The 22,486-nt window shown below is 38.6% G+C and overlaps 1 protein-coding gene across 5 annotated transcripts in view; it reads left to right on the forward strand.

Annotated features, from left to right (window-relative positions):
- STOX2 (storkhead box 2) overlaps window positions 1-22,486 on the forward strand; it is a 242,163-nt gene that overhangs the window by 195,909 nt on the left and 23,768 nt on the right. For 3 of the 5 annotated variants that reach the window (XM_075066404.1, XM_032769317.1, XM_032769319.2), the window contains one exon: window positions 14,050-14,202. In XM_075066404.1, coding sequence (XP_074922505.1) covers window positions 14,050-14,202 — 153 coding nt within the window. Of the gene's footprint in view, window positions 1-6,749; window positions 6,811-7,220; window positions 7,304-14,049; window positions 14,203-22,486 lie in introns of those variants that run through there. The other 2 variants (XM_075066405.1, XM_032769318.1) reach the window with 2 other exon arrangements.

Here is a 22,486-nt window from a genome sequence, read left to right on the forward strand (position 1 = left end):
GGTGTGAATCAACAGTAGTCTTTTCTATTTTATGCTTGAGAATAAGATGTTCAAGAAAAAATATTTTAGATCAAGAGATTGTTCTTCCAACCATATTCCGCTGTGACATACAACCACTTTATTAGCTGGAGGTACCTATTATTACTGTTCTAATATAAATTTCCTGTATGTGTTTCCTGATCCTTGTCAACATTCTGACTTCACTATGATCTTACTGATCCAGGGGGCCAAAAATATAACCCTCATGAGTTTTTTTTATTTTTTCTCTCATGAGCTGGTATTTGTATCATATAGGCTCTGTGTGATGGTGTTCTCCACCCAGAAATACTCTCTCAACTCAGTATGAATAACGTATCTTTTCTGTATAGCTGGTAGGCAGGACTTATTGTGTGCTGTGGAATCTTCCCAGGAGAAATGTCTTTTTTTATGTTGCTCTCCTCCTAATGCCAGGCATTCTAATACACCCATTTTTTGCTTTGAAGGTTCCCACATTGGCATTTGTATTTATAATACTATGCCATTTTTATATACTCATTACTTGGGATAAAAATTGCAAGGGCTCTCTCTCCTTGAGGATCTTCAGGGAATGAACTTATCCCTAATTGGGATCAGGAAGGCATTTCCTCTGATGGTGCATTATAGCACAGTCGGCCAGGTGCATTTTGGTTTTGTTTTTTTTGAATTTTCCTCTGTTACAGCTTGGCCACCATCAGAGAAGGCCTGCTGGGGTAGGTGAGCCATTGTTCCGTTCTAGTACAGCATTTCTTGTGTTCACGGTCCAATCATTGATTCAAGCCTCTGGGTATCTTAAATGGAGGAATTTTAATGTGTCACAAGATAACATGAGCAGTGGACCTGCCTCCTCTAACAGTAGGCCATACATGCAGAATATGCTAGATTAGCTAATCCTTAGTATAATTTATCAGAATTGCTTCTCTAGCTGTTATAGTGCTCCTCTCTCTTCCTTCTTGCATCAGTTCCAGACAAAATGAAAATTATTCCTTCCACCCAGAGGGGGAAAAAAGACCTAATAAACTCTTGACTGCTAAGTCTTTGGAGTGTCTAACCTTTTTTATTTTTTTAAAACCACTTTGGCTCTATTTTAGTTGATTCCATGCCTGGCTTTTTCATCAGTGCTCTCCGATGTAGGAAAGACTAGGCTGTTAAAGGCTGCTGTGGTGCCATGGGACGCACATTAAGGGGATCCTTTTCACTGTGTGTAGCAGACTCTCCTTTTGAATTGAAGTTATTCACCAGTCATCATACTTGTTTTTAAAGCTATAGCTACTGCAGCCCCATCTTTTGGCTGAAAATTCTCCCATTTATCACTGTCATTAGAAATGGAAGTGCACTGGTCTTTTATTTGGGCCCTCTCCCTGATAATTCAGTGGCACCACTCACCTTTAGGAATTTTAATCACTATCAGCCTTGCTTTTCTGTTAGTTACAACATTCCCAGCTGCATTGAAAATCTGTTCTGTCTAAACCAAAGTGGAAATACCTTAGACACTGAACAGTGTGAGGCTAAGCCAGCCCACACATTTTGTTGCAATGGTTTAGTTTAATTTTGTTTCCAGAATTTTTCGCAAAAGGATATTTTTGTTGTACTTTATAAAACTTCTGCTCCAAAATAGCCTGGCATAGTATAGATTAGTGGTTGTTTTCTATTAGTGTTGCTTTCTCTCCCTCTCCCACTTCACCCTCTCCGGAGTTCAGATGATTCCCCTGACCCTCTTCCCTTGCATTTTTTGTCAACTGAAAGAAATGGACACAATTATTTTTGGAGATCAACAGCACTGTTGCTTAGCGCTCCTTAGAGGTCATTGTTGAGTCATGCAGATCACGCGCTTTCTCTACCATTGAAGTTGAGGACACTGTTAGAGGATTCCTTGGATATTTTATAATAGCTCTTCCATAGTTCTTGTCAATGATCTACAGTTTGGAGAAGTAACTATTAGGGTATGTCTACACAACAAAGAAAAACCCGCAACTGGCCCATGCCAGCCAATTTGGGCTTGGGCTGTGGCCGGGGCTGTTTCATTGCTGCGTAGACTTCTGGGCTCGGACTGGAGCCTGAGCTCTGGGACCCTCCCATCCTGCAGGGTCCTAGAGCCTGGGCTGTAGCCCAAACTCGGCCATCTACCCTGCAATGAAACAGCCCTACAGTCTGAGCCCTGTGAGCCTGAGTCAGTTAGTGTGACCCCAAGTCTGCTGGCATGGCCGCCCTAGAGTTGCCAGTTTTGGTTGTACATATTCCTGGAGGTTTCATCACATGGAAATCTTTAATTAAAGGTTAATCTTTAATTCCTGGAGACTCCAGAACAATCCCGAAGGGTTGGCAATCCTAGGCCAGCTGTGGATTTTTCTTTGCTGTGAGGATAGACCCTTAGAGGTCAAGGAAACACAAAAGAGATGATAATCATTTCTAGAAGTGCCCCCTTTCTTTTGTCAGACTCTGCTATTTAAGACTAACAACTTAATGCCTCAGCATTTCATATGGTTCCAGGTTGTTACTGTTAGTGAGTGAGGCATCGGTTGTTTTTTTGCCTTGTGTTAGGTGGGATTGGTGATTATTTTTCCTTTGTTTGCGTGGCACCTTTTCGATATGTAATAAGTAAGGATGTTTTTCCAGACTTATTGGATATGAAATAGTAGCTTTCAGAGCATATCAGATATTAATATCAGCTACTGATAGTTGCCTTCAGTGGGAGAGCTTAGCAGCAAGTAATGAAACCAGGGCTTTGGAGCTGTGCTCTGGCTCCGGAGCAAGCTCCAGGCAGAAACCTGAAGTCTACTGCCCCGGACCTGCTCCAGGCTCTGCTCCAAACCCCTGAATGAAACTCAGGGTTCAGAAACAAACTGGAGATAAGGAGGCTGTGGGTGGGAGAGACTGGGGTTTATGCTGGAAGGAAGAGGACGCATGGAAGAGTGATGATATAGCAGGTAGCATCCCTCTAGGGATGAGGTGACCAAGGTAGCAAGTCAATTTGGGAATCTCTGGGGCCAAAAAGAAGTTATAAGAAAAGAGCTGCAATTTCTCCAGCACTCACTCCGATGCTAGGTGATAATAGCTGAATTAAGCATTCAAAATGTAGGAATGCAGTAGAAGTGATACAAATCTATTTTGAATTGTCTCATCCATAATGGTAACCTCCTCCTCATATTTCACTGATGTTGTTTTTTAATTTTTAATTTTTCTCCTCTTTGTGCAGGCAAACCTATTCCTTTTCTTCTCTGAGTTTCCTCTAGTGATAGAAGGGCAGTGATAAAGGCTATAAAATCTCAGAGCCCTGGCTGGGAGGATGTGTTGTACAAGTTAGGGTAAAGATCAACAAAGGGCTCTTTTCTTTGGGCTCCATCTTATGTGAGTAGGTGATTACCATCAGGGAGGAGACAACTCAAAATAGATTTTTTTAACATCATACGTCAATTCCATGAAGACAGGACTGGTCAAGTAGTCTCAGATGGTGGCCTCTCTAACCCATTCTCCATGTACAACGGGGTGAAACAAGGCTGTGTGCTGAAATCAATCTTCTTTAGACTCTTCTTTATGCAATTCACAGCCTTCAAAAGGGTATATACATAAGGAATTGAACTGATGGAAGTCTCTCTAGTTTTGTAGGGCTTACTGCAAAGACAAAAATCCGTGAGGAACTCGTGTGTGAAGGCCTTTTTAGGGATGACTGTGCTCTACCTAGTCATAGTGAAAGTGACCTAAAGTTTATTCTTCACATGGTCGCAGAGGCAACTAAACAATTTGAACTCACCACCAGCTTGGAAAAATACTGAAGTCTTCTTCCAAACAGTCCCATCAGTCACCACCACTGAGACAAATATCAGCGCTGTTGTTACAAAACTAAAGAATGTCACTTGCTTTACATACCTTGGCAGTACTGTTTCAAGTGAGATCAGGAAATATCAAACAGAATACAAAAGGCAAGCTAGGCTTTTGGAAGCCTTCGCCACAAGATACGCAACCAGCATATCATTGGACAGTCAACAAAATGGATGACATACAGTGCAGCAGCGATGGCATCCCTTTTATGCAGATGTGAAATGTAAACTGTTTACTTCAGACACATCAAGCAGTTTGAAAAATTTTGCATGTGCTGTCTTCATTCTGTTCTGAAGTTCCTCTGGCAAGACAATTTGTCAAACATTAACATCCTTGAAAAAAGACCACCAACCAGCATTGAGGCAATGATTATCAAAGCTCAACTTAGATGGACAGGTCACGTTACCAGAATGGATGATGATACACTCCCGAAAAAAGTCCTCTATGGTAAGCTGAAACTCAGAATGTGCAGGAAGGTTGGTCAACATAGATGTTTCAAAGATACCCTTAAACAGAATCTGAACTCATGAAAACTTTGAAGACATTACCAAGGACAGACCTGAATGGAGAGCAATTATCAATAAAAGTAGTAAACTCTTTGAGAATGATGGCCCTTTTTTCAATCAGTTTTTCTTGTCTAAGTGTCATGACAAATCTTCAGTAGGAGCCTACACATTCCTGTGTGACATCTGTTCACAACCTTTGCTCCTTACAGATCTGACTATACAGCCATAATAGAAAAGATGAGATGTCATTGTCGGATATGGCAGGTGGCCATACAATGGCAATTTAATACATACTGTCAGCTGTTGCTGCTATTACCGAATGCTTATCAATTTGTCCTGTGTATGTGTTGGAGAGGGAGGAGCCTGATAATTGAACCACTTCACTAATTTGGACTTCAGTTGATGTTATTTTGTGTGGACTTTCCTTTTGTTAGCTCATGCTCCAATAATATCACTGATGGTGGAAATCCTGGATTGTTCTTCAACTTCAGTCCATTTCAACTATTGAAATAGTAATTTGTGATTTAAAAGAAAAAAAATGAGGAAAAATCTCTGGTTGTTTGTTTTTTGTTACAGTATGTCCTGCTGTAATTCCATTCTAAGACTCCCCACAGTAAGCTTTTCTTTTCAGAAACATGAAGAGAATTTATTAGAAAATAGATGTGGAGCCGATGGATTAACTGCAGAGATTTCTTCAGGAGGATTCTGGGAGACATGTTTAATTCAATTTGCAATGGTGGATTCATTTGTCTTTTAGAAACTTTGAGCTTGATTCCACAGTCCTTGAGTAGGCAAAAGTCTCTTAAAATCAATGGTTTTCCTGGCTAAGTACCACAGGATATGATTTTTTTGTATAAAATGACTGGGTGTAAGTATGGCAAAAATACAGTTCTTAGAGCTTCAAATACCTTCTGACGCCCCTGCTTCATTATAGTTACAGTTGTGTCAAGACACCCAGTTTACCCCACAGTTGTCACATGAGCTGGTACAGAGGTTACAACAATTTGCAGTATAGAGCCTTGTCAAGACTAGGAAAAGAATGTTTGGTTTGGTTGGTTGTTCAATCAAATTCTCTACTTCTAGGTAGCTAATGCCATTGGGTGAACCAGTAGGCATCTACTGCAGATTTGGTTTAATGCCTTTAAAATTGTCAGTTGGTCAGGGTAGGCCTTAGCATCATTAAGCCAAGTCAGCTAATACGATTTTAAAGGTGGTCAACTGAATCTACAAGGGGATAAGCTACCTTTACGTGGGTAACTCAGACAATATCCAAACACCTGTTTTCCTAGTTGAGATAAGGCCTTAACCTTGGTCTTGTTCTGTTACCTTTCATAGTTGTAACTGCAGTGTAGATGGGGTCTGATGACGATCAAGGAGTAGTGTTACAGGATTTTATGGACCTGTGAGTCTAAGTACTTTTAAAGTGAGGACACTGTATTCTATGCAGAATAAAATACGCCTTTAAAGAAAACCCCATATCAAAATGCATTTGTTTTGTTTTTTCTGCTTCCTGTGCATTGTTTCTGTCTCTTTGACAAATCACAGTTGGATATAAAATTTCCCCCAAATTAAAACATTTCTTCAAAGCTAATAAATTCATTCTTCTCCGCCCAAACAGCCTAAGTTAGCCTGCACTTACTGAGCAAACAGAAGCCTCACGTTAAGAGTGAGATGTTGACACAGTGACCTCATTCTGAACGTTACCTTCTTTGTCAGCAGAAGCAGCAGCAGCTCCGCTGGCTCTCGGCACTTGGAGCAGTTTGACGATTTCTGCTGGCTCGTTGGCATGATTTCAGGGCTCACTTTATTGTGAACCTAGCTGGTGAATGGGATGACAAGATGTAAGCTTGAAAGGACTTGTTCCCCAGTGTGAATTTTTGACGAACAGTTCACAGCTGCACAACTTTGATCCAGTGTACAATAGAACCATCTGTTTTACACATAGGTCTGCAGCTTTCTCCAGACATGGAAAAGGAAAGCAAATCTTTTTTGTGATTATAGTAAACACGGGTAAGTGTGTGAGCTAAATTGCAAATGACTTTAGAAATAACTGTCGTGTGTATGTATGTATCTGTATGATGCTGCTAGATGTAAATTTTGTAGCTTGTCTAGGAATTAAAGCTTTAACTCGTCCCTGCTAATGCATGTAAGTGGCTTTTTTTGCCCACTTGGTAAGGATACTGGTTTGTTACTCTTGTACAGTGCAGCGATGCACTGTTACAAAAGCAGCAACATTCCGTTGCAAAGACAAAGAAGCATGCACAGACATACGGAGAAACCTTGGAACATCGTACTGTAGCTTTTCTCAGAACGATGACTCATTTCAGTTCACAAAGGATTCTGGGCAGGGTAGTGCAAAGACAGGTTGGCTGATCCATTCCTATGACTTCACTTTGCAGAGAACCAGCAGAAGAGGAGTGACACTGCAGAATCCTGAGGCATTGCAGTGGAGAGTTGCTTTACTAAGACTGTGAGTGCCTTCAAAACAGGGGGTGGTGGTAGAGTGTGATTCCAACTGTTCCATGAATATAGGGTGAAAGGAGATATTTTTGAAAACGTGTTTTCATAACACCTAGTAGGAGGTATATTTGCAGAGCTCTTTAGAGATTTTTCCCCCCTAATTCTTAGCTATGTTTGTATCTCTCTCTCATGCAAAATTATGGGAAGGTTCAAGTATTATAGAATTCCTTACAGATGACCCGCACAGGTAATGCATTAGCATTTATGGTCTGGAGGCCCCCAGTAGTTTTGGTAAGAGATGAGCATTCAGCATATTATTATTTAAAAGCATGCTTTATTTTTATTCAGGTCTTGTGGCATTGATCTCTGCTGCAGCCAGCCAGATTCCACTATGATGTAATTGATCTCTGCTGCAGCCAGCCAGATTCCACTATGATGTAATGCCCTGGCAATGTTGTGACATCACAGCTACTATAGAACTGTAATGGAGCATAGGGGTTCAGGTAAATCCCCTTTTTAACGTATTGTGTGCTGAAAGTATAAAATAGTAATTCAGAAAAAAGCAACTGAAAAAATTGTTTGGGTAGCTTTTTTTTAAAAGCACACTATATACATATATTTTATAAAAAAGGAATTTCCTGATATTCTCTGGGACAGTCTCATAGATTTTCATAGAAGCTTTGTGATCATAGCATTGCATAGCTGGGGAGTCAGGAATTAGCTGGCCACGGCAAATGAATGGAGCAAAATACATTGAAATATTTCGATCACAGTGTATTGAGTGTGTGTGTGCGACAGTCTGACAACTGTGGGCACTTCAGCACATATTGACAAAGTAACTGAAATTTGGTATGTTACATCTGTAGGGTCATTTTTAATCGGGTCCAAAGGATGGAATAGGTCATTTTACATGCTTGGAACAGAGTTAATCACTACCAGCATTCAAAAGATACCCTAAGAATGTTAACACATGAAGCAAATATTTGTCATACTGTAGATCAGCACTGGGATTTCTGTGTAGTTCCCAAGGCCAAAAATAGTTTGAATGGTCATATTGTATAGTTGCATTCTTGCAATATTAGTTGAATTAAGAAACAGCGTCTTATGTCTATAAAAAGAAGGTATGTTTTGGTGTGGATACATTTTCAGTGGTGTGAAATTGGCTCGCTGGTGAGCAAATATACATGCAAGATTCTGTTATAGTAATAATTATGATTATTTTATTATCATACACCCTAAGAGCCCCAGTCATTGACTAGGATTCCATTGTGCTAGCAAGCATATAGAGGCCTATACCATCATTGTTTGTGAAACTGATTAGAGACATAGGGATATCTTTTTATTTTGTAGTCAGTGGAATTTTTATCAACTATTAGGGTTGCTCTTTTAAAACATAAATAAATAAAGTTTAGCTTCTCTTAAACCAGGGTAAATTGCTTGTTTGTTTTCTAGAATATTTTCCTTTGATCCAGTTGCAGTCTTCTCGATACCACATTTTGATGTTATGTATATATCAGTAAAGTAAGTGTGAAAATGTGATTTAAAAAAAATGGTAAATTAACTTACAAGGAAGGCTCAATCATGGCTGTTTATGTTTAGTTGGGACTGGGCAAACTAATTTTTTTTTTTTAAATTTCAGTCATCGTCAGTAAAATATAGAACCATAGGACTGGAAGGGACCTCGAGAGGTCACTAGTCCAGTCCCCTGCACTCAAGGCAGGACTAAGTATTACTAGACCATCCCTGACAGGTGTTTGTCAAAGCTGCTCTTAAAAATCCTAAATGATAGAGATTCCGCCACCTCCCTAGGCAATTTATTCCAGTACTTAAGCACTCTGAGAGTTTTTCCTAATGTCCAACCTAAACCGCCCTTGCTGTAAGTTAAGCCCATTGCTGCTTGTCCTAGTCTCAGAGATTATGAAGAACAATTTTTCACCCTCCTCATTGTAAAAACCTTTTATGTACTTGAAATCTATTATCATGTCCCCCCTCAGTCTTCTCTTCTCCAGACTAAACAAACCCAGTTTTTTCAGTCTTCCCTCATAGGTCATGATTTCTAGACCTTTAATCATTTTTGTTGCTCTTCTCTGGACTTTCTCCAATTTGTCCATATCTTTCCTGAAATGTGCCCAGAACTAATGTTTCTAGCATTTTTAATGCTATCAGAAGCTGTATCTTCCTGTTCTCACTATTGTTTAATCTGGTTAAAAGGTGCCATATAGCCTAAAGTGGCAATTTGCTATGCGCTTGTAGATTGTTGTTTTGAATTGGCCTTTTTTAAATGTTTGTTTGCTAGCCTATGACGTGGGCTGTTCTGGAAATAATATGATTGAACTCACCTTGAAATTTAGGGATGAGGCTGTAACCCCTGTCAAATGTATAACTTGTTCAGTTTATCCACCAGTGTTAACCAGTTAGGCTCACGATAAGTGAGTTTGGAATTGTGTCCCTTCAAAATGGGATTTTAGGTAAGCTCGAAAAGAGAATATTTATATGAGGAGCTTGTTCTTCTGTCTGTAATTTTCTCTGTCCCCAGCTGCTGCTGTTAGCGATCTTTTGTTTGAAGAAAAGCTTTCTCCATTATCACAAACAAGCTTCTCTTTTTGCTTGATCCCATAGTGAAGTCACAATCTGCTGAAGATATCAGTCTGTTGGCATGGAAATCTGTCTAAGGCATTTCTAATGCGAACCCTCCCTGTGGTATTTAGATGCCATGAAAGGGCTGTATGTCATAACTCGAAATTTCCTTTTTAATAAAATCATATGTTTAAAGTTTTTCTGGAGAAAACTGTTGTACCACAAAAGGTTAAAGAGCTTTGAGTGACAGGGAGAAGGGGAGGAATTCGTTACATTTGGGCTTCTTACATTTCACTGCATTGCAGAAGTGCACTTAGGGGGTTTCTTCCCCATATGTGAGGAAATAAGTGTATAAATTCTAATAAAGTGTGGTTGTACTCTGAAAAGTGACTCTGTAAAAACACTGTAGTATTTTCATATTTTTCTCTCTCAGTGGATGCATTGAATTGGCTCCATTTATAAGTCAAAGATGATTTTTCTAACTGCTGTCCCTGCAAACTGAGACAGAGAGCTGGAATTCAAACTCTGTTCTTTCTAACCACTTAATCAGTAATAAAGATTCTATTGTCAGAACTTAGCTGACAGTTTTGTTGTTAATGCATAGAGCAGAATGCAGTCTGTTTCTTTCATAACGTTTTGTCATTAGTGCATCTGTACTAAAAATATTTTTTGTCAGTAAAGTGAGCAGATGAGATTCAGACATACTGAACTAAATGGTGTATAGCAAATCTGGTGAATAGGACACTGAAGCATGGGTTCTTTCTTACTTCCAGCTCTATTACTGATTGTGTGTAACCTGGGGTAATCACTTAACCTCCTTGTGCCGTGGTGTCTCATCTGTAAAGTAGGAATAATAGAAAGTAGGAATAATACTGTTTATCCATCTCTGTAAGGTGCTTTGAGATCCATGGAAGAAAAATGCTGTTTAAGTATGTGGTTATTTTACTTATAACTGATTCTGTTTTAATTTTTAAATAATAGCTGCCATTAAAAGGGATACTTATCTATGTAAATCCCGTTGTCATCAACGAGAGACTAGATCCCATTAATTACTTAGGTGCTTAGACATTTTCAAAATGCTTATGAAGTACATAAGAAAATACCAGGAAACTTAATTTTATAATTCTTTAAAAAAAAAAAAAAGTTTAACTGTTTCTTTCCACTGGAAGCTGAAATGGAATTGAAACCAAGTACTTCTAGCTGCTGATGGTATTTTAATAAAACATACAGTCAGCTGGTGAAAGCTGCTTTCTGGGCTCCACCATTTTCCTTTTAATTTTGAACATAAACATTTGAAAGTCAAGTCTAGTAATTTGATTTCAAAGGAAAGCTGCTTGAAACAAGCATCAGTCTGAGTTAATGGGAGCCATATGCTGAATCCTTTATAAAGTATTGAGGTCTACCCAAAAAAAAAAAAATTTTAGGAAAAGAATCTTTGATTTTTTTTTTAACAGATCTTTCCTAAAACGATTTGTTGTAAGTCTTGTATTCAAAAGGCTAAATGGTATTTATACATATAATTGGTGTTAATGTATTAAATTAAATTGTAAACATAAGATACTTTCTGTTCAAAGAATGTCTTCACTTAACTACAACCACAGAGTACTTGGAACTTCCCAGAGCCCAAGGGTGTTTAAGATAAAACTTGGCAAATTAGTACCTCCATAAGTGTGGGTCTCTGTGACTCTCTGTCAGTAGGTTTATTGTAAGTTTTACAGATGTTCTGTTCCTCTTTTTGAAGAATTGCAAATTATCTCCAGTAGATGATTTATTGGCATCTGTAGGTTTAACTATAGAATTAATTCTGACAGCAGTGAAGATGAATGGGGGTTGCCTTGTCAAAGTTAACCAACTCTCAAAGGAATTAGCAAGGAGTGAATTATGATAGCCTTTTACAAGACTAATATGTCAGCCATTCCTTTTGAATTTAAAATATGTATGAATTCCTGTTGAAAATTTTACCTGATTTGCTTATATAAAAAACCCAATTTCCAGATGCGTTAGTGGTAACTAATATGCAAATTAAGCTCACAATTTTATAACAATATTTGCAGACTTGCTGTTTGAAAATTGGGGCTTACAGGGCCTCGTTTGCACTTTGCATACATTACAAAACAGTTTCTTGTGCACAGTGTACACAGATATTTCTACGTAAAAAAGAAGCACCAAGTGTTTCTAAAATAAAAAACTTTACTACTTGATGACTAGTGTGCAGCCAGCCGAAACTAGCAGTTCACAACATTCTGAATCCAATCTCTTCCTTCAGAAGACTAATTAAAAATTGTAAAAGATCATTTATTAAACCCTAATGATTCCTCGGGTTAAGTGGCCTATTTAAAAAAGGAAAATCTCGTATTTCAGTTGTAATCCTTTGGAGTGTGTGTACATGTTTGTGTGTGTACTCACTAATTCTGATGCTTTTCAGGTATGAGACCAATTATTAGGGCAATGTCATATTCTCTCCAATATAATGTCATTTTTGTAGATAGAATCATAGGACTGGAAGGGACCTTGAGAGGTCATCTAGTCCAGTCCACTGCACTCATGGCAGGACTAAGTATTCTCTAGATACATTTGAACACTGACTTTCTTATATTTATGTCTCACTGATTTTTAAAGATTTTATCTTCTTATGTTTATATAAATAATTTTACCTGTTGACAGATAAAATATTCGTTTGTCTTAACAATAGTATAATTAACTCTTCAGATTTTTTCCCCTCTTAAAAGATTAGGAATGCTGCGCCTACCTGCTTTTGCCTTCTGTCCTGTGTAACCCTGTCTACTATTCTTCCTAATCAGATGTCCACCATTTTCCAGATTGTTGTTGGTTATTACTTTGTATAGTAATCTGGTAACGTTACAATCACTTTGCAGACAGGTAAAATAAAAATGTCCCAAAGAGCTTCTAATTCAAGGCTCCAGTCCTGAAGTCAAATATACATGGGGCAGATCTTTGCACTCCCAAGGAGTCGAGCTGGAGGCAGTGGGGCTCTGTATAGGTTCTAAGCTATGCCAGTGTGTATCCAGTTGCGGAATGGAGACTTATTTAGGTGGTAGGCAGTAGTGTTCCAGAGAGATGCAGCACAAATAAACTTACTTTAAATCCACTTCCATATTCGTATGTGTTTGTTTTTTTTTAAATCCTTAATGCATCTCTGTTCACATCTGTCCCTGCTGTCTAACAGAATATGCAACTGGCATATTTGAAAAATAAAGACTGCACATAGGGTTAACCTAAAGCACTTATGAAAACTTTTTTACAAAATACTCAGTACAACAATTCTGAGTATTGTTTAAGATTAGATGTGTTTGATTTTCCATTTGCAAGCCCTGTGTGAGCACACTGTATCTGCTTAGTAAAAAACAAGATAATTAAAATTCATGGGGCCACACTTAGAATATCTAATAATCCCTTTGAATTTCAGGAGTGGATTGGATCTGAATTCATAGATTTGAACCCACTTCCATATATTTGGTTTCTGATCTGATCCACAACTGCATTCTAGTTGTTCAGATTTGCTGAAATCTCATGAGAACAGCTCATGAAGTTTCAAAGCCATTTAATCTAAACCTGCAACCCAATGATTGATCAGTCTGTGACCTGAACTGTAGTGCAACCCCGATTGGAATCCTAACACCAACTCTTCAGCCCATTGTTTCTATCTAGTATTCTGTTATGGTTAAGGAAACCTCCAATCCTTCTGCTTTTTTGCTGGTTACGTAGGAAGCACTGCTGTACTTTTGGGACCATCTGGGAACTATTACCACTGAAACAGGAGATAAAGAGCAGACTTCAAATGTGTATGTACTGTATACTTATCTCATCAAATTGTTTCTCATCCTGTAACCTTTTAAGTTTAAAAGTTATTCAGTACTCTTAAAGTATTGGCTAATAAAATATATTTTAAAGACTTCATGGGAAAAATTAATTGGATAAGTAACCTGGCAAGTTAAAATAAAGTTCACCTAAAGCAGGTAACACAACAGTCTGTACTTGTTCATATTTCATCAACAAAACTTAAAAATTCCTCTTTTTAATCTACAAAAGTCATGCAAAGTCATTCCATCTCCAGACCAAGGAAGGAGCTCTTCTGAGCATAACTCTTTAGGTAGCTGATGCCTTTGTGCCACTGAGCAGAGGGCATAATACATCTGGCCAGCAAACTAAAAAAATATGGCTCTATATCAGAATTTCCAGAATTTTTTTCTAATTTTAGTTGCAATTTAAAAAAAAAATCAAAATTCTCTGTAGTACAAACTGTAGATGACCCATACAACCAGGATTTGAAAAGAGAGTTGTGGCTGTGCCTACAAAAATGTATATGAACCCATTGCATTCACAAGTTCATGCTTGTGTGTACAGTTGTTACTTTGCACATGCAAACTTGAGGTTCTGCAGCTGCAATGGGTGTGCATGAGTTTTTGTGGGTTCAAGTATTGGATCGTTCTTTGAAAATATTCCCTGAATATTTTAGTGCACCCTCAATGTCAAAAATGTATTGTCTTTGACTTCTCTATTAAGTTGTGGTTCTTATTTTGAAGGTTTTATCACAGGAGTGATATAAACTATTCAAAATTGTGTACATTGTAATGGACACATCTCTGTATTCTTGTTCTGTGAGTAATGTTTAAATGAAACCCTTCAGTGAATGTCTGCTGTCTTTCTACAGGTGATGTTTCACCAATCAATATGTCTCCCATCAGTCAGTCACAGTTTATTCCACTTGGGGAAATCCTTTGCTTGGCCATCTCAGCAATGAACTCTGCACGAAAACAAGTCACACAAGAAGCACTAATGGAACACCTAACAACCTGCTTCCCAGGTAACCATACATTAATGTATTACTAATCATATGAACCTGGATTTTTTTTTTAAGTACCGTCAAAGATTTCCTCCTAAAGGGTTGGTTACAATTTTTGTTACTTTAGAAAAGGAAGCTTAGTAGATAACCAGCTTTGCTTATTCAAGGATTCCAAAGCCAGAAGGGATCATTGTGATTATCTAGTCTGACCTCCTGTAAATATACTTCCCCAAAATAATTTCTAGAACATATTTTTTAGAAAAACATCCAATCTTTATTTAAAAATTGCCAGGATGGGTACTCCACTGTGACCCTTGGTAAATTCTTTCAGTGGTTAATACCCACACGTCTAAAAAATTATACCCTATTTCCAGTCTGAATTTGTCTAGCTTCAACTTCCAGATGTTCGCTTGTGTTATATTGTTGTCTGCTAGATTGAAGAGCCTATTATCATATATTTCTTCCCCAGATAGCTACTTAGACTGTGATCAAGTCAGCCCCAACCTTCTCTTTGTTAAGCTAAATAGATCAAACTCTGAGTGTGTCATTATAAGTCATATTTTCTAATCCTTTAATCATTCTCGTGGCTCTTCTTTGAACCCTCTCTAGTTTATCAACATCCTTCTTGAATTGTGGACATCTGAACTGGACACAGTATTCCAGTAGTGGTCGTACCAATGCTAAATACAGAGGTAAAATAGCCTCTCTACTCCTATTCAGGATTCCCCTGTTTATGCATCCCAAGGTTGGGTTTTTTTGGCTGCACCATCACATTGAGAACTCGTGTTCAGCTAGTTATCGATGACCCTCAAATCTTGTCCAGAGTCCCTGTTGTAGATAGCAGCTCCAATTAATCCTGAGATTTGAAGCAAAATTGACAGAAACCCTAATACCTGATTGTGCAGCCCTTACAGCCATGAGTTATTCTTACTCTCACTGGTAATCATGTTCACTTCAAGAGGGTTGCTCACGTGATTTAAACTTTATAGGGTTGATTCCTAACTCAGTGAAGGATTTGAAGAAATTTAGTTGTTATACTGAACATTTACAAATCAGTATAATATTCTGGCCTATTTTTTTCTTTTCTGTTTTTTAATTGACTTCAGAATATGCTAGATCAATATTTCTTGTGAAATATCTGAAACTTCTGCAGGATCATAGTTTAAAGCACTTAGGGACCAGTGTTGTATTTAGTGAGATAGGTACAGCTGCTCCTTAAATATTCCCTAAATAGCCTGCTTACCATAGCACTTAAATGTGCGCAAACAAGCTAATCAGCAATGTACATGTGGCACTGGATTGCACTGTACCTTTTTAATCCCTAAAATTGGAAAGGGAGCATGCTGGGATAGAAAGTGCGTGTCAGGAACTAAGTGCACTTACTCCACATGGAAGGTTCCATGTTGGCTTTTACTAGGTCATTTAGAGTTTTATTTACTTACTCACAGACCAAAAGGAACTGTCCATTCCTCACGCAATCATTTCATGTACATGTGCAAAATCAAAACTGCTGTGGCATGATACAAATAATAAAGAATATTAGTGTCTGCCTCAGTGGGCTTATGTTTAATTCTAAAGGAGGTCAGTAGTTGGTTTTTTTTTGTTTGTTTTTTTCATAGACCTTCAGACTTCCAGTGCTGGTCTTGCCTTCTACCTTTTCCACTCTCCATAGCTTAAAAAGTCGGGAGGTCTGCTCTTGGAGCTGACATCTCTCCCCACGATGACCAAAAGTCTTTAGCAGCTATAGAGTCAGCCACTTTAGCATAACCAGTCTTCCTGATGGCCTTTCATAAAAATGCATTTTTCTTCTGTTAAATTCAGGAGGTTTTTATGTCAGTATATGCTAATAATTCTTTATAAAATGGTGACATGGAAATATCCTAGACACAGTAACACTTAAAAAAAAGAAAAATATTAAAAATAATGCGCTGGGGCATGTCGTCTCCATACCAACAGCCTATATCTGGGGTTGGCGAATGATGCAAAAGGCACCCTATGTAGGCATCTCTAGGCAGTGTAATATAAAAGGAATGGAGACAGCTGTGGCCATTAGGAACTCCTGAGTTCTAATCCCAGCTCTACTGCTTGCTTGCTCAGGGACCTTGGACAAGTTGTTTAGTCATTGTGTGCCTCAGTTTCCCCATCTTTAAACAGGTTGATATTACTAACCTAGCTGCTATCACTAGTGTAAAGATTAATTACTTAAATTTCTATATTAAATATATATATATATATATCTTCCTTTGCCTTGGAAGTCAGCTAGATATATGTCTCTATGTTTTTGGTTTTGGGGTTTGGGGGTTTTTTTGTTTTTTTTTAGACTGTAGGATAACGGAGCATATGGAGTTGTGCAGCCTTATAGTGTGTAGGACTTTCACTATGGTTGATGGTAAGTCTTGAGATTTTTGAAAAGAGAAGAATATTCTGGATTTGGAACTATGTCTAAAATAAAGATTTTTGTCTGCCATTCAAATAATTACAGTGCTTGGGGTTCTTTAAGGAAGCTCAATTATGCCCTCTGATATATCTGGAGAGAGTACAGTAAATACCATATATTTTGTAAACACTAGTTTTCGGTCTCAGCCTGTAGTTTTATTTATAAAGTTTCTCCAGTGATCTCTGTATACTGCAAAGTTAATGATCCATTATGTGGGGCATAAGGTGGAGAGGGCAATCAAAGTTCACACTTCTAGTTCTACTATAGTTTGTCTCAGTTATTTTCTCCAAGTCAGGCTTACTTCGTTCGGTAACACTACATTAGTAAGTATAGGGAAGGTTCCAAAGACTGAAGCATTGGGAGGAAGCGTGTAATCCATATCATTTAGCAAAAACCTGATTAGATACTTGACATTCTAAATTATTAGATACGTCCCTTGAGTTTCTTATGCACATGAGTATTGGTTGGTTTGGTATTTCTGCTGTTCCTATCAGACAAAAACACACAAATAATTCAGTGGGCTGGAATGTTTTATAGTCTGTGCTTGCAAGTATCTCCAGGCAAGTTGGCACAGACTCTTGCTGCCTCCTCCTTTTTTCCAGCACAGAGTATGTGTCTTTAGAAAGACTGAGATTAAGAAAAAGCCTATCTTGCATTTCCCACTCCATCCCCCACTCACCCCCCAAAAAACAAATTAAAAAACAAAATCTTCCAGCCTTTATTGTCCTAAACTATTTTTTTGCTTTGTTTTTTCCCCATCACCATTCTACTACTTTGCTGTTAAAAAGGAACTCCTTTCCCTTCTACCCTTGCAGTCATAACATAATTAAAATATTGAATATCACTGTATTAGCTCTCTTAGGGAGAGCCACATCATCCAATGAAGGGACCACTCTTGGTGCTGGCTGATCTTTCCATTTGTCTCCTCATACCTTATAAAAATTAACGAGTCCCAGCTTTTTGAGAATCGGTATTTTCTCAATAGGTGTTTTAAAATATCCCATATCCTTTTATATATTAATAGTTTCTCTTCCCCTGTTGGATTGTGAATAATTGAGAGAGAAGAGAGCATTTCTGAGTACATAATTCTAAATTCTATGCTGTCAAATAATTTGTCTTTCTCTCATCATATAGGAACATTTGCATGTCTAGGGCCTACACTAACAAGTTAGGTCAACTCAGCTACATCACTCAAGGGTGTGAAAAATCTATCCCCGCCCGAGCGACATAGCTAAGCCAACCAACTCTGGTGTAGATAGCGTTAGGTAAACAGAGTTCTTCTGTAAGCCTAGCTACTTCTCCTCGGAGTGGTTCTACACCAGTGGTTCTCAACAAGGAATATGTGTAACCTGGGGATACGTAGAGGTCTTCCAGGGGGTGCATCAACTCATCTAGATATTTGCCTAGCTTTATAACAGTCTACATAAAAAGCACTAGCAAAGTCAATACAAATTAAAATTTCATCCAGACAATGACTTGTTTATATTGCTCTATATGCTATACGCTGAAATGTACGTACAATATTTATATTCCAATTGATTTATTTCATAATTATATGGTAAAAATGAGAAAGTGAGCAATTTTTCAATAATAGTGTGGCTGTGACACTTTTTTGTATTTTTATGTCTGATTTTGTAAGCAAGTACTTTTTAAGTGAGACAAAACTTGGGGGTATGCAAGATAAATCAAACTTCTGGAAGGGGTACAGTAGTCTGGAAAGGTTGGGAGCCACTGACCTAAACCAAGGGGAGAACCTTTCCAGTGGGCATAAGTACTGGCTTCACAGCGGTCACAAGGTCACTTGTGCTGTAAAGACAGGTACTTCCCTGGGTTTTATGGCATGTGTAAACTTCGTAACCATAGTCGCCATTCTCAGACTGAGGAAAAAGAAACCTCTTTCCTCAGTGCAGGATCTTACAGTTGCGTACTAGCCCTGTAGTTTGCTGAGCCAATGTGCAGACATAAATCTGGGCCACAGCTATATCTGAAGTAAGGTATGCTAATTATTTATAACATCACATAGCAATCACTCTACATCTTAAACTAGTATTTCATGAGCCAGTCAGAGTGTTTCTTTTATCCCTTGTTAAGCCATAGTGCCAGCTCAGGAGAAAATCATTTTAGAAGATTTAACACCAGTTAAACACTATTTAAAATGTATTTTTCATAAACTTATACACTGGTATTGGGAAAAAATGTTTATAATAATAATAAACATCTTATTTATGTATATTATGTTTTGTCAGTCTTTTTTTTAAAAAGAGCACTACTACTGTGAATATTGTAATATTCTAACTTTGAATCGTGCAAGAAGATGTGTATGAAATCCTGCATTATGTTTATTGACCAGATTTAAAATCTCATATACTAAATGTAAATCTATTAAATCCAGGATAACAGCTAAGAATTTAACCTCTTTTCCTGCGTTTAGCATCTACCCTCTAGTGAATATGAACCTGGCTTTAACAAAGCTTGTAGATAAAGTTTCTGGGTATATAATGACTTTGCTGTTTTTAATAGTTTTTACTGATTTTTTGGTAATGTTGTTAACCAAATCAGCTTACACTGTTGAAAATTTCTGTGACAGAATACATGCCCCTGTGTTAATATTCACTTGTAAAGTTAAGAAGTGATATTCAGATGGCTGCTGCACTGAGGTGAAGTCCACCTCAAAAATATATAATTCCTGTACATTCATTTTTACACTGAATGCCCAATGTATATGCAGCAATGAAAAGATGTACTTTACACTAACTGAGTTCACCTTAGGTCACTGTTCTTTGTGAGCAACAAACAAGACATAATCTTCTGTCTGGAACCTCTGTGGAAGGCACAGTAGACTCTCTTGAGATGCAGCAAATGTACATGTCTGATGATTTAATGTCCAGACAGTTCCTGCTTTTGAATTGTTAAAACACTACATAATCTTAAATAACACTGCTGCTGTCATGCAGTATTTAAATGCCAAATTCTCTAAACTAATATATTTATATTTACCGGTGCTTCTATTTAGTGGGGGAGTAGAACAAGAAAGAAAGACGACTAGCCTCTGGAGATGGCGGGGGAGTTTACATATAAACACGACACTGTCAGGGTGTCACTGGGCAGCCCGAACAGGAGCATCCTTCTGCGGCAGGCCATGTCATGACAGGCATACACCTGCCTCAATTTCCCTCCTTCAGAATCCCCAGAATTAGTCTCCGGAGTCTTCCCAAGTATAAATATAGCCCGTGTGGGGTTCAGTTATTGCAAATGTTCTGTATACGGTTATCATAATAAAAGTCTCACAATCATAGTCCAGATTTTCCCCAGCAGAGTCCAAACAGTATATGCAACATATAGCCCTGGCATCCCTCACCATGCTCCAGCTCAGCACAGCCCACTATGATCCATGTACCAGGACAGCAATGTCAGCCCCTTGAGCTGGAGTGCAACTCTGCTTTTCCAGCAGGTACGCCCACCACCTCTCTGCTGGGAACATCCATCTCTCCCCCTGGCCCTCTCATGGTTCTTCTGGGTCCAGCTCTGCAGCCTCGGAAAAGTCAGCATGTCAGTTCCTCTGCTGCTCCCCTGCCTTCAGCCCTCTCTGGACCGTAGCTCGGTTTCTTTGGCCTAGAGTCAGCAGGAAATACCTCTGCTGTTCCTCCTTCTTTGAGCCCTCTGGCCCTAGCACTCTGGTTGGGGGGACACTAGCCAGCAAACCCCTCTTGCTGCTCTCTTGCCTTCAGGCTTCTTCCAGATCCCAAATGTACAAGATATGGATACACTGCAATAAAAGACCCGCGATGTAGCTATGGTTAGCCTGGATCTGCTGACTCGGGCTTGTGGGTCTCAGGCAGCATGCTATAAAATTGCAGTGTAGATGTTCAGGCTCAGGCTCTGAGACCCAGTGAGAGGAGAAGGTCTCGGAGCCCAGGCTCCAACCTAAGCCCAAATTGTCTACGCTGCAAGGATAATCTTGTGGGAACCAAGAGATCTTGTTTCTATTTCTGACTCTAGTGTCTATTGCTGACACCTTTGGCAAGTCACTTAACCTCTACCTCAGTTTTTCCACTTGCAAAATAAGGTTATTGATAAATTCTAAGGATAGAAGGGACCATTGTAATCATCTAGCCCGACCTTCTGTATGACAGGCCATAGAACTTCCCCAAAATAATTCTGTTTGAACTAGAGCAAATCTTTTTTTAAAAAAACACTGCATCCAATCTTAATTTAGAAATTGTCAGTGGTGGCGAGTTGAAGCAAGGCAAATTCAGCCTGGAACTGGGTGTAATTTAACAGTGATGGTACTAACCATTGGAAGAATTTATCAAGGGTCATGGTGGATCCGCCACAACTGACAATTTGGGCTGAACTTACAGAATAGGGGACTCTATCCTAGGAAGCAGTGCCTCTGAAAAAGATTTGGAGGTCTTGATGGATCATCAGCTGAACAAGGACTCCCAGGCAACGTTGTGGCCAACAGGCTAATGTGGTCCTTGGATGTATGAAAAAGGGAATCTCAAGTAGGAGTAGAGAGGTTATTTTACCTCTGTATTGGGCCTTGCTGTGATGCTGCTGCTGAAATACTGTGTCCAGTCCTGGTTTCGAGAAGGATGTTGATAAATTGGAGAAGGTTCAGAGAAGAGCCATGAGAATTGTTAAAGGAGTAGAAAACATGCCTTTACAGTGAAAGATTCAAGGAGTTCAATCTACTTATTTTAACAAAGAGAAGGTTAATGGGTGACTTGATCATAAATACCTACATGGGGACTGAAGAGCCTATGGTGTGAGGATATAGATCTAACTCAGAAAGGGTTTGACTTTAAAAAATGAATTTTGGCAATTATTATGTCTTACTGAAATGGAACTGTTTTCACCAGTCAGAATGACAGGATGCTGTACAGATATAAAAGCATAACAGTAACATTTTTCCAATACCAACAGCTCTGCAACTTGATTAGTTCTGGGTATCTGATTTGCATCATCAGTCTATAGCTAATCTCAAACTAATGTGCAAATATCTGTACTCTTCTTGGTGGACAAGTATGATTAGAATCAGAACAGAGATTTGTATAATCACTGTACCATTATTTTTCAATAATCATACAGTGAATATGCAAATCCATCTACTTGGACTTCTGCGCGCAGAATAACCAAGCTGTTTGCAGGAGCAAAAAGACCAACTTGGCTTTTCATTCTCTTCAGAAGAAGCTTCAAAACTTGCAAAAGGCAAAGTGAATAGAGCTATCAAATGGTTATTAGAGGGGAACATGAAAAAATGGGGTTTTTTAGAGCTTGACTACTGTCTTGTTCCCATTAAAGTCAATGGGCGCTTTGCCAGTGACTCAGTGGGAGCAGGACTGAGCCCTTCTCATCCCCACTTTACAGGTTTTTCTCACTTTGTTTATCTTTTTAACTCTGGAAGGTACTCAGATACGATAGTCGTGAGCACATTATCATAACTTAAATAGATAGATCCTATTTCCACCTAATGGCCTTGTCTACCCCAGGGCCTCTTGCACTGTTTCTCTAGCCCTATTCAATTCTGTCACTGCTAGGAACTTTGAAAGTATTAGTGCAGACCAAAAACATTTTTTTATCTACTGTTGTCAAATATTGTGTCCACCTGCACATCATCTGGTGCTAGCAGTAGAGCTACACAGTGTGAAAAGTCATAGTGTAGATGGAGGGCTCTCTTTAACCACCCAGGGTCATATATTTTTGCTGACATTGTTTATAATACACTGGGAAAATCTCAGCCACGATCCCCACTTCAGATCTGAAACCAAATGCTAACAGAAATGTATTGCAACTCTTTTGGGAGAAAGAGCATGGCTGACCAGAAGGGAAGTAAAGGGAGTGTGGAAAGGAAGTGGATAGGTAGGG

The sequence above is a fragment of the Chelonoidis abingdonii genome, chromosome 5 (genome assembly GCF_003597395.2).
Source record: "Chelonoidis abingdonii isolate Lonesome George chromosome 5, CheloAbing_2.0, whole genome shotgun sequence".
NCBI classification, from domain to species: domain Eukaryota; kingdom Metazoa; phylum Chordata; order Testudines; family Testudinidae; genus Chelonoidis; species Chelonoidis abingdonii.